The 12268-nt window shown below is 46.5% G+C and overlaps 1 protein-coding gene across 4 annotated transcripts in view; it reads right to left on the bottom strand.

Moving 5' to 3' along the window:
- Positions 1-12268, bottom strand: part of HECTD4 (HECT domain E3 ubiquitin protein ligase 4) — a 2216728-nt gene that overhangs the window by 1154296 nt on the left and 1050164 nt on the right. For all 4 annotated transcript variants that reach the window (XM_078667422.1, XM_078667425.1, XM_078667423.1 and 1 more), the window contains exon 43: positions 10566-10735. In XM_078667422.1, coding sequence (XP_078523548.1) covers positions 10566-10735 — 170 coding nt within the window. The remainder of the gene's footprint in view (positions 1-10565; positions 10736-12268) is intronic.

The raw sequence follows: 12268 nt of genomic DNA, 5'->3' as shown, positions 1-12268 counted from the left end.
TCGAGGGCGAGACCAAAAAAACAACATCTGCTCCCTCAACAGCTGAAAACTGACGTCTGCCTCCACAGTATTGCCAAATACAATATTACCCCCTCAATAGGAAAATCACACAAATGCCAATTATTTGGCAAATTACAACTCTTCCTCCCACATTAGGTGAAAACACACAACTGCCACCTACACAGGTGATCACTACAGGCCTGATTTTTACTAGGTGAAAAGTAATTGGCCTGTAATCCCATTTTCTTTAGCATGACAAACCTCAGAATGCTTCCTCTGCAAGAGTGAAGTCCTACCTGCCATGAAGCAGGTTGAACATGACTGCCACCTTAGCAAGAAAAACACAGGATGACTCAGATGTTGAGGGACAACAATATAACCGCTGCCTTCGAAGAGGAACACACAACTTCCTCATCAGTAAGTGAAAATACCAAATTACCTCCTCAACAGGCTAAAAGGATTTCAATTTCCTTTTCAGACAAAACACGACTGACTTCTGAAAAGGTGAAATGCGTCACACTCTATAATAACTGCCTGGTGAGATCACAATCTGTAATAACTCCCTGGCGAATGGTATTGTTCCCTCCTTTTGTAAAACAACTTTAGTCACCCTCTCTTCAAAAAGGATACTTAAGAACCTAATATCTGTTCCAACTATCCTATTTCCATTCTTCATTTTTGTACTAACATTTTAAATATTTGGATGAATACACAGCTCATTTCTTCTAATGAGGAAATGCATTTCAGTCCAGTTTCAGACCCTCATTGAGCCCAGAAACCGTGCTAGTGGCTGCAGTCAATGACATCTGTATGATCTTGAAGCAGGGAGCCCTGAGTCTCTACGCGTCCTTGATCTGTTGTCAGCCTTTGACAAGATCTCACATGCTATCCTGCTAGAACCATTAAACGTTATTGGTTTGGGGGACAACGCTCTAAGATGGTTTGAATCCTTTATTGTAAAATTGAACACAGGCTGTTCAGAGGGCTTTATTCCGTGCAGATTTTAAAGGTACGCCCTGTGGAATCTCTCAGGGATCTGTTCTCAGTCCAACTCTCTTTAATATATACGTTGCTCCATAAGCGTATCGGATCACCTAGTCTGGGTTCTAATTTTATGGCTATGCTGATGGCACACAGATCATCTCAGACAAGAAAGAGGTGCTGATTTTCGGTAATTCTTAAGATTGGTGCCCCCTGCGTGGGCCCCAGGCATCAGGGGAGTGCCCTAAATTGACAACTACTACGTGGAAACTTTAATATGTACACCATATAAAAAGCTAATGGCCACTTGTTTTTTTTATCATAAAAAAATTATAGATTCAACCATTCATTCCTCAATACTCCAGCAGCTGTTAATACAAGCCTTGAATCTCAGCAGGTTGGACTATTGCAATGCATTGTATGTTGGTCTCCCTGCCTATCTTATGCTGAGACTGGGGAGGCAGTTTTGAGTTTTACCTGCTGTAGACTAGCAGCATGTATCACCTGCTGAGAAGCCATTAATGCCATTTCACTTACTGAGCTGGAGGTTATTTTTCATTTGGTGAAGGCTTAGTGATGTTTAGGTTTTGCCTGGCGAAAAGATGCGCTCTGCGCATCTTTTTCGCGCAGGCGAAAACCTGATGAGAACTGTAGTGGGGTTTGGGTCGGCCCTCGTCATTTATTGGCTGGCTCCATAAATGGAGCCTAGCCATTGGACGAGGGGCCTGTCCGTCAATGCCGGACCAGATTCGGGGGCGTTCCCGCGATTCTTTGGCTTTTGCCGACGTCACGCGACGTCAGCCGAAAGCCGGGAACGCCCCCGAATCTGGTCCGGCATTGAGCCGGCACCCGCCTTTCTGACCTTCTCAGTTTCTTCCCTCAGGCTCGGACGGGAATAATTATCCCTCCCCTCCACTCCTCTTCACACCCACTCACTCCCCTCCTCCGAATTCCCCTGCCGCCCCCTCCTCCACGCAGCCGATTCTACCCCTTCCCGCCCCCTCCCGCCCCTGCCGATTCTACCCCTTCCCGCCCCCTCCCGCCCCCTGCTTCCACCCTGTATGAAAACGTACTCCCTGGTGGGTGGCGCGGCTGGGGGTGGCTCTGTCGGGGGTGCCCGCCTTCCACTCCTCCTACGGCTCCTCCCCACTCCTTCCCCGCCCCCAGAGCCCGGACACAGACAGCGCGGCGGCCGCACTCCACCCGGACCCGCCTCCGGCTCCGGCTCCTGGCCCCCTCACCCTACCGAAACGGCTCCAGCAGGTTTCCGGGGCCCAACACCCCCGTCCAGCAGGTAAGAACGGCACCCCGGGAGGGAGGCGGGGAAGCGGCAGAGTGGCCTACTCGAGGCCCCGGCTGCGGCCTGTTCCGGCCTTTGTGCCCCTCCAGCCGGGGCCTCAGTTGGGGACGGGGTGCAGCAGGCAGGGGGCTGAGGAGGGGCAGAGAGAGGGGAGGTGGAGGAAGGCCGCCGTTTGTATACGAAGTGAATGGAGGATGGGGAAATCAAACCGTGGGTACGATGAGGGGCTGTCAGGGAAAATCATAATGTTGGGCACACCCACTGGTATTATGTTTGTAAACAGAAATAAAAATCAAAAATACTTGAAAGTTGTGATCACCTATTAACGTAAAGCTCGACAACATTCTCGGGTGTAAAGCTGACGTAAATCACACTGACCCCGCTCTTCAGAAGTCGTGCAGCTTGAGAGATTTGCACAGCGCAGGGGTAAGAACTTGCCAAACTTCAGCCTTTTCACTGTGGGGCCAAGTAGACACCCTTGCTCGGAAAAATCGGACTGAGATGCGCATAAGCGTCGCACAGCCCTTAACGGAGTGCGACTGATGACTTGACTGGCACAGCGGGAGCTAGACATGACGGCACACGCGCTTGTCCCCTTCTCGGTAAGGACGGCGTGCTTTGGAAGCGCGGCCCGCGTCGATCACTTTACACACGCACAAAATGGGGCTTCAGGGGGTTCCCGCCCAATGTCGCCCCCCTCGAGTGGATCAGCAGCGTGAAACCAACTGCTTGCTTAGCACTACAGCTTCAAAGTGAACATTTTCCTTTGATAGTTGGCGATGTTACGCTAGCAGATAAACACGTTTCATCTTTCAGCATCCATCCCGGTTATCACAAAGCTCAATTATTCGATTAACGTCAACACGTGAAGGCCGCGCTACACATGAAATATCGATATACTGGGTAGCAGAAGCGCTGCTTCTTGACTGCTGCACTTGAGGATCCAATGGCAAAGGAGATGTAACATGTTCGACTGACGTCAAAAGCCCTTACTAAATAGTCTGAAATACACACCATTTCTTTTTATTAATCACATATCCACTGGAATCAATTATAATAAGGTAGTGTAAGTCGTATGTATTGCACATAAGGCAATCATCATGAGCCCAGGCTCCTACAAGTAAAGCTCATATGTCTGTAGCAGGAGATCCCACAGTGATACAGACTGGTTTCACAATCACTAGGATCACATCAGAAAAAAAATATTTAGGTGGTATTTCTTTCTGTTAAAATTGCTGAACTCTGGGACGTGCTTTCTGCAAAAATCATTGAAACCCTGTAGTCTAGGGGGAGACCCCTACAGCTCTGCTGGGGCCTACCTGCTCTGCTGGCCGTGGGCTGCGTTGCTATCTTGCTCCTAGGCGGCCTTCTCAGACAAAGCGGGCACTGGCTATTTCCGACTGCCCTTCCTGGTGCCTGCTCTGCGCCTTGTTGCCTACCTACACAGTGGAGACTGTCCGGTCGCTGGATCCCTGGGAGCTGTGCTCAATGGCCCATGACCAGAAATGTACTGCCACTGGACTCTGGCCACGCAGAAAAACCCCTCCCCACCATCCTTACTTGCCGCACCGTGCGCCTGGCCTTCTCCAGTCATTCCTGTGTGGGGGGGCTCGCAGTGTGCGGGGGGGGGCTCGCAGTGTGCGGGGGGGGGCTCGCAGTGTGTCTGGGGGGGCTCTGTGTGGCTGTGTGTGTGGGGGGCTCTGTGGGTGTGTGTGTGGAGGGCTCTGTGTGGGTGTTTGTGTGTGGCATTTGCGAGAGATTAAGCTATTGGCATTGTAAATGACAATGCCATTTATTTATGTTAAAAAAACATAAATAAAAATAATGTCAAGAGCAATGCCAATAGCTATAACTTTAACAAAGGTAAAACCATTGCATTGTAAATGCTTGTTTTACTTGCTAAGACAGAAGTCACCTCTATAGTCTGCTTATGGCTATCCACATGCTGGTACTGGTGGGCATGTCGGTGGGTTTGTCATGCTGGCAAGGCAGATCTATGTTCTCTCCTTTTGAGGAGGTAATCATATTCTTTTACTTGTTACTGGGACTGTTGGGTGTTTTCTGCTGCTGAGTAGGCATTCGTGTTTTTAACCTGATGAGAGCGCATTTATGTACTCTCACCTGCTGAGCAGGGAGTCTTGCTTTTACCTGCTCAGGAGATATTTATGTTTTATTTCCACAAGAGGAAGAATTATTTTCGTTTGCTGAGAAAGTTGTGTGTTTTCTTCACTCTTGTGGGCAGTTGTGTGTTGTCATCTTCTGGCAGAGGCCGAGCGCAGCTGTCTAGACGAGGGGTGCTTTTTAAGCATGCCAGAGATGGAATTGGTTCGAGATGCTGGATAAATGGCTTTGTGGCAGATGAAGAAAGCCTTCAACCAACATCTTTTCTTAACTGGGAGCCAACGTTACCAGTTGCACATAGGTACTATCAAATCTCTGCATGCCAAATATCAGTCTGGCAGCTGTGATGCGTGGAAACATACACCTGCCTACAAACCATGTACACATGTATCCATACTATGAGTACATATAACATACAAATGCCAGGCAGGGGGCAACCATGTGACTGCATCCCCTGCAGGTTTAAACCTATGACTGCACATCTAAAGGTTGCAAAGGACTGCCCCGTCAGCAAAAAAAAAAAAAGACAATTGTACAGCATCATTTTTAAGATATCCTCATCAATTATCCGCTATTCCTCATTTATTATTTCCTGAATCATCACTCCTCTTCGATCACCCTCATTAGCCATCCGCCCTCCCTCATCCCTCAACCATCATGTGTCAGTGTCATCATTCTAAGCTGAAGATGAATTTAATGCACGGCTGTTCTCTCGGTAAGTTAAAACACACGACTATCTAACCAAGGGGCAAAAACATACGACTGACTGCTCCTTTGGCATCTGGAAACAAAACAGCTCCTCTCCTGCTCCTCTCTCTCTGCCCCCTCAGTGTGTAAAACACACCACTGCATACTTTACTACCATAATGTAAAAACTCTGCGCTGCGGAACTGGGCAGGGGGCCTACCGCCGGTCCGCTTTCCTCCTCTCCCCTTAGCCCCCGCTTTTATTTTAAATTTATTTAGTGCATTTTAATAAAGCGTGGACATTACCCGAAGGTGTCAGAGCGCTGTACAGTAGAGCTAGTTATGTTACAAGAGAAAAGTGGTACAAAATAGAACATTACAAAGACTAAAAATGAAGGGTACACAAACACAAAATCCAACACAGCACGCAGGGGTGAGGAATGCACAGGAAAAAGTACAAATTTACAATGAAGAGCGAACTTCCAAGAGGGGCCTGAGAATGAAGGGTACACAAGCACAAATTGCAACACAGCACGCAGGGGTGAGAAATGCACAGGAAAAAATACAAATTTACAATGAAGAGCGAACATACAGAGTGCAACCACTCTCCCCAAAGACGTTTAGATAACAGGGCGCAGATGGAGCCCCCAAGACCCTCGGAGCAGTTAGATTCACAGGATGGTTGCTCTGGAGCCCCAGAACTAGAAACCACATGAGATGGGCAGGAGGGCCATTGCTCGGCAGAGGGAAAGGGCACGGTGCGCTCGGGGTGGCGCTGGTCACAATAGCACCAACCAGACATGCCAATAGACCCAATTATGGGCAGACACACACAGCCCGTCTGCTCCCGCCTCCAGCCCACTGAAAGCCCCCAGAGGAGCGCTGGAGGTCTGCCTGTTACTGGGGACGCCACCCATGAACTGGTGACTCCAACTGGGGCCCGTCCCTCCCTTCTCAAAGCATATCCGCAATATGCCTTCTCCACAGCTCAGACCGCTTCCATCCCCTGAAACTCTCGCAGAGACAGGGCTAGGGGGCAGAGGGTCACAGACAGGGCCCACGTGGGTCTGCTGATCACCCCACTCCCCTGTTCAGGGTGCAGCCAGTAGACGGCCAGGTTATTTAAGCGCTGTAAAACAAACATATGCCCCACCCTCCCCAGAATGTGTCCTCACTAAACTTCAAGGGCCTCTGGCGCAAATGGGGCCTCCTGAAGGGTTCACCTGCACCGAGCAGGGCTCCAGGGGCCTGGGTGATTCCCTACGGGCCCTTTGGAGAGACATTGATGCGCCTGGGACTCATGTTAATAGAACCACCCCCATCTTTTCACACCACATCCAAAGTGGACTTCTTCAGAGCTCAGGCTAGTCCCAAGTCCAGAATCCCCTCAGGGACCCCTGGAGTGACGGGGGGGGGTGCTGAACCTGGGCAGCACGCTCGGTGGTCTGGGCTGCCGCTCTGAACATCTCCTCTCCTAGCAGCGCCAGGCCCAGGGCGAGCGTGGAGTAGAGAGCAGGACTGCTCCTTGCCACAGAACCCATTCCAGAACACGGACTGGAGGGGCCTAACTGGTCACTGGAGAACACCCAAAGTCACTGCGGCAGGGACAACAGCCCCCCCTACATATGTGACTTCTCTAGAGCTCACGGGTTCACCAACCCCTCAGTGAATAAGGGCTGTATAGGTCATGTTTATTACGGAGGTGGGGGGAGTTACTGGACACCGGTAGACCAGCGGGCTGGGACTAAGGCCTAGTTTCAGGGTTGCTAGGATGACAAATTCCCATAGCAGGCAGCCGAGAAAAAGACCCCGGGGACAGCACGCGCATTTCTAACGGGCATCTTTGTGGGTTTGTCGCTGCGGAGAAATAACGCTCCGGCGCGCTGTGCCAGGCCCTGGGTGTGGGGAATTTTTTTTACTTAAAATTGGGCTTAAATACTATCACACAACCCCTCAAAGCCATTTTTATCCCCCTGCACCCAAGCTTTCCTGCGCACTCCCTCTGGTATGTGTGTGACCTTCACCCCACCACCTCCGAATTACACTTGAATCTGCGCTGTGTCCTGCGTGCAATCTCCGCGTGTTTGTGTGTCACCAGGCCTTTCACTTTTAATTTCGAATCCGGCCCAGTTGTGACGGTGCCACGCCCCAGCCCAGACAGTGCCGTGCAATTCAAACGACTGGACAGAGTGGACGGTCCTGACTACACTCACCTGCAGACAGGGGGCCTGGAAATAATTAAATGTTGTGCCTCGCTCTTTTCCTCCGTCGTCGACTCGTCTCTCTCTGGCCTCTGACATCACGAGATGCCTGCCTCCTTGACCTCGCCTCACCATCACGCGCACTTTGCGCTAGCCCAGCCCCAATGCGCATAATCAACACCCAGACCCCACCCTAAGAGGTGAACTACACCTCGGATTGTCGGCCGCGCGCAGGTGCCGGGCAGAGGAGACATCTGCGTGCGTCATGGATCTGCAGCAGCAGGTGCATTTATTTAATAAATTATTCATTATGATTATGAATTGCCTAAATCAGACACGGCTAGTACAGAAGAAATTCACAACAGTAAGTAATACTGTACAGCAGGCACTCACGTTGATCTTAAGTGACGGTGCATGTTGTTTTTCCAGGCTCTCTCTCATTCTGTGGGGGCGGGGGTGGGAGGCCCGGGGTCCGTCATCACGACTCGCGCGTCATTCTCAGAGGCCCTCTAAGCAGTATGAGAAAGTATCACTCATATTCGTAGAAATGTATGAAAATGTCACACATGGCAATTTGAAACCTTGGCAGCTATGTATGCTGGCTTGCCAGCGAAAGCGGGACAGGCGCTGTGCGCGTGGCTGGACGTGCGCGTCCAGAGACCACAATCTGCGCGTGCCCCGGTCTGTCTTCCTTGAGAGGCATCTCCACGACAATAAAAATGAGTATCACTTGACTATTGATAACAAATGAAAGATAGGCGAAAACAAGATTAGCTGTAGCAGTCCTGAAACTTAGATCCAATGCACCATTATTATTGGCATAGTTGAATATCCACATGGAATAGTTGAGCGTTCACAGAGGTAAAAATTTTTGAGTAATATTTTTTGAACAATTTACAATATACAATTGTATCTCCTGTGGTGAAGGAAGTGGTGCACAGACCAATACTTGAGACCCTGATTCTTCTTAAAGAATACTTTTGTCTCCATTTTTAATTATTTTTTTTACCCACGGCACTTTTGGACTGTGTGTCGAATGAGAACTAATGAGGTTAAAAAAAAAAAAATTTTAAAAGCTGGGGAGGAAGTCACAGAAATATTGAAAAACCCCAAACAATCAACAAAAATACAGAAAATAATAACACAAGAAATGCAAAGCTTAATAAAAGTGAATTTTCTAACTGAAGACCTATACCTGAGAATATGAAAGACCACCACTAAGTGATTTAAGACCGCCCAGCCATGTCCTTCCTGCCTCCCCTGCATCTGTAGTCTTAGCAGGGACAAAAATCTCTTCAATATGCATGACATTCATGTCCACTGACCAAGCTAATTTCCGGTTAGCTCCTTGTAACACATTTGTGGAGAATACTTCACTAAGTGAAGTCAGTTGGAGTTGGCACCACACTGCATGTGTAGAACCACTGTCTGATTACCGCTAGAGGAACTCATGTAAAGCTCCTCTTCTTACAGCTCCTCTTCTCCATGAATCTATGGAGGACTATCAGCAGATCTAGTGAAACAGAAAGGGCACACAGTAGTGACCCATGGGTCCTGTATGAAATGCTTCACACAGGGAATTGAAAGAAGACTGTTTCTGTCACTTCTGATTCTTCCTATAGGCAACTAAAGTTTAGGCACTAAATCCTGTTTTTGACCATAATTGAGTGCATTGAGGGTGTGCAATTATCCAGCTTTTCTGACTCGCGAACTAGATTAGCCCCAAAATACTCAAAATAACTATATTTGATCAACTTCATGATGGGTAAACATGGTTTGCATGGTTTTTAGGGCACGCTAAGCATAAACAATAGCTAAGGATCTTGCAACTGGCATCACAACATTTGTTTGGCATTTTACAACACAATAGTGCAAATAATAATTGCCACATCTCCCTACTGCTGACTTTTTAATTGGAGACATTTTACACTCTAGAATGGTAGGTGTCACGCCTCCTTGTTCTATTTTAGATTTTTTCCCTTTCATTGCTAACAATGTAGTTAAGAAATTCTTTGTTCCAAGGAAGGGAATACCATCTGTTTCCCCCCTTCTTCAGCGCCTTGAGACCCTTCCGGGTGAGTAGCTGTGCTTAATAAAAAAAAAACTAATTGATTGGTTTATTGATTTTTCTTCCAATGACAATATTGTTCACTTTATTCACTGCATGCTCCTATTTATCAATGGTAGGTTCCAAGATAAATCCAATTATAATCCTTAAGACTGTCCCATATTTAAATATATTTCTGCAGACAGATTTGAAGTATAAATCAACTTTTATGCAACCATACACCTAAATATACCTCCTCTTCTAACTCTTCAAAAGTCTGTTAGTTTGGACAGTACACGTTTTATTCGGCACAACACGAGTCCTTCTCCAGAATTGATCTTTTCTTCACTCGGAGTGATGAAAAGGGAGACTTCACTGCCACTCGACATATGGCACGGGGATCTCAGATAATTCCCCCGTTTGTGTAACCCTTAGAGGTCCGGTTGCTAACAAGGTAGTCTTCCTGAGGATAGACCCTTAGTGCCTCCGAGACCCGGCAATAGGGGAGAAGCTGCTTGAGGGTTCAAAACTGTACTTCGAGGAGAACCAAGGGTCTGTCGAGTCCCAAGTTACTCTGTGGGAGGCCTATAAAACGGTGTTAAGGGGGTTGCTCAGGCGCTGATTGGGGTGCAGAAAAAGGAGGAGTCCCTCCAGATCAAACTGTTAGAACGAGATCTTGAGCAGCTGGAACGGGATAGTGCAATTGCCTCCTCTGTGGAACTTCGCCACAGATTGACGCTGAAAAAAAGGGACCTGAGGACCCTGGCGGAAATCATAATGTCCCCCTCACTTCTTTTTGATGATCCAATCGCATGACACTCAAGGTGAAGGATGGCTGACACAACCTCTCTTCCCTACCTCAGCAGTTCTCATCTTTAATATCAATTATGAGAAAACACCTGAGCATGGGAACAGAAGCTTCTCACCCTATAAGTGAGAGCTCAATTAGCCACCAGCTGCTAGGATGATTACCTTTATTCAGGATCATCTTACAATTGAACAAATATTGTACAAAAAAGTATGAGGGGAAGCATCTGAGGAGAATTAATAAGTTTACATTTAACACACTGCTGTCGATGTGGATGATGCTGTATTTTAACTTAAAAATCTACATAACTCATTTATTTAATTGTACTTGATCTTAAAAACATCTATAACACCATATGATACGCCAGCAGTCTTAGACATCACATTTTAAAAAGATGGGCAACAAGTACAGCTGCTCTTACCTTGTTCGTATTTCGGCAAGTAGACGAACCACCGCCATTACTGGGGTAGCACCATCTCCTGTTGCAGGAAGTGAGGTATGAATTGACAGACTTCCTTCCTGAGGAAGCAACATGGACTGGACTGCCTGCACTACCTTCTCCGTAATTGACAGTTTGTGAAGAGGCAATGCCTAGTGATGTTTGCATGGGGTAGAATAAAAAGTAAAATTGATGATGTTAGTTTCTAAAATAGGAGTATTTTTTTAATCTGGCATTATTTTTCACTTAATATTTTAAATATTGTTAACATATAAGACTGACAAGCAAAAATGTCCAAATTGTATGCTAAGCAACGTTAATAATGAGAACATAGAGCATTTGTTAATGTTATTACTGAATCATAATACATAAACAACGTTTTCATATCAACATGTATTTTAACCTTTTTTTAATCATTGTGATATTAGCTAAAGTGGTCTGTCCTCTACTTTCTGAGCTATATTCAATCCCAAAAATGAATAGTTACTTACCGGTGATCCGAGTTCTCCTGTTGAGAAATCATTTTTAATGCGATAAGCAATGCATTGCCCCAGCTCATGCGTAGCATCCCGGAGCACTTTTTACAAACTATTTACTGAACACATGTGATTGAAAAGCCATTTTTTTATATTTATGTATAATATTCTTGCCTGAAAAAAGCTAGATTTGCTAATTTGAACTTATTTTCTTAAAAAAAAAAAAAGAAACCAATTAAAACTGAAGACAAAAAACTGTCACTATATTCAATATAGTGACAAGGAAAAGTCTTTCGAAATCAGTTATAAAGGAAAAATTAGAGAAAGTATTAATAATGTGGCCTAATAGGATGAAGCATGAGAGGCTGGTAAAACTGATGCTGCTCCTTTAAGGAACAGCATACCACTATTTTCCCATCATGTCCTGGCAGCATCAGTTCAGCCTGTTCTCAGCTTATGGAGATTAAGGATCATGGTGGAACTGAGGTTAACTTCTTTGCCATTTCTGCAGGGAGGATAACTTACAACTATGTTAGATTCCTCGGAAGGAGAACTATGTATATTCATACTTCTCTGGGAAGTGCTGACTTAATGAAAGAATCATTTTGGGACCAAGGTTTTGCATCAAAGCAATGAGCACAACTAATGTCTGTGTGCTAAGTACCATCGGTGCATGGTCTTGATTCCACCTCATGCCTCTTTAATCCACCACTGGACACTCCCTGATACTTTTAGATCACCCTTGCGGGTTTCCTGCTTTCTACATTTGTCATGTCGTTTGCGTTGTTCTCTTCCTTCATTTCAAAGTCTGATGAAGAAATATAAGTGCTCGTCCACAAAAATGTGTGCCAGTGGGCCTGCAAGCAACAGTTTAAATTAACCACTACTTCCCAGGTGTCTTTATTATTAGTTAAAAGCATCAAATAGAACAGCTAGCCTACTTGTAACAAATGTGAAGAAAGAAAACACTACACTAACCAAGCAGATTTCATAGAGATGTTTGGCCCATCTGCACTGGAATCTGTATCAAGACAGTAATGCCTTGTAAAGTATGTAGAGACTCCCCACCCACCTCAGAAAGGCACTTTTTACATATATCAGCGATGGATATAATCCTTAATAATGCCTCAGTAGCAGCCCTACCTCGTTTGGAATGGGTTTGAGAACTACCAGCAAGGTTTTCTTGGTACTGCTGTGGCAAGGAAGAAT

The sequence above is a fragment of the Lissotriton helveticus genome, chromosome 11, assembly GCF_964261635.1.
Source record: "Lissotriton helveticus chromosome 11, aLisHel1.1, whole genome shotgun sequence".
In the NCBI taxonomy this organism is placed as follows: domain Eukaryota; kingdom Metazoa; phylum Chordata; class Amphibia; order Caudata; family Salamandridae; genus Lissotriton; species Lissotriton helveticus.
This window is presented reverse-complemented; position numbering and strand designations above follow the sequence as displayed.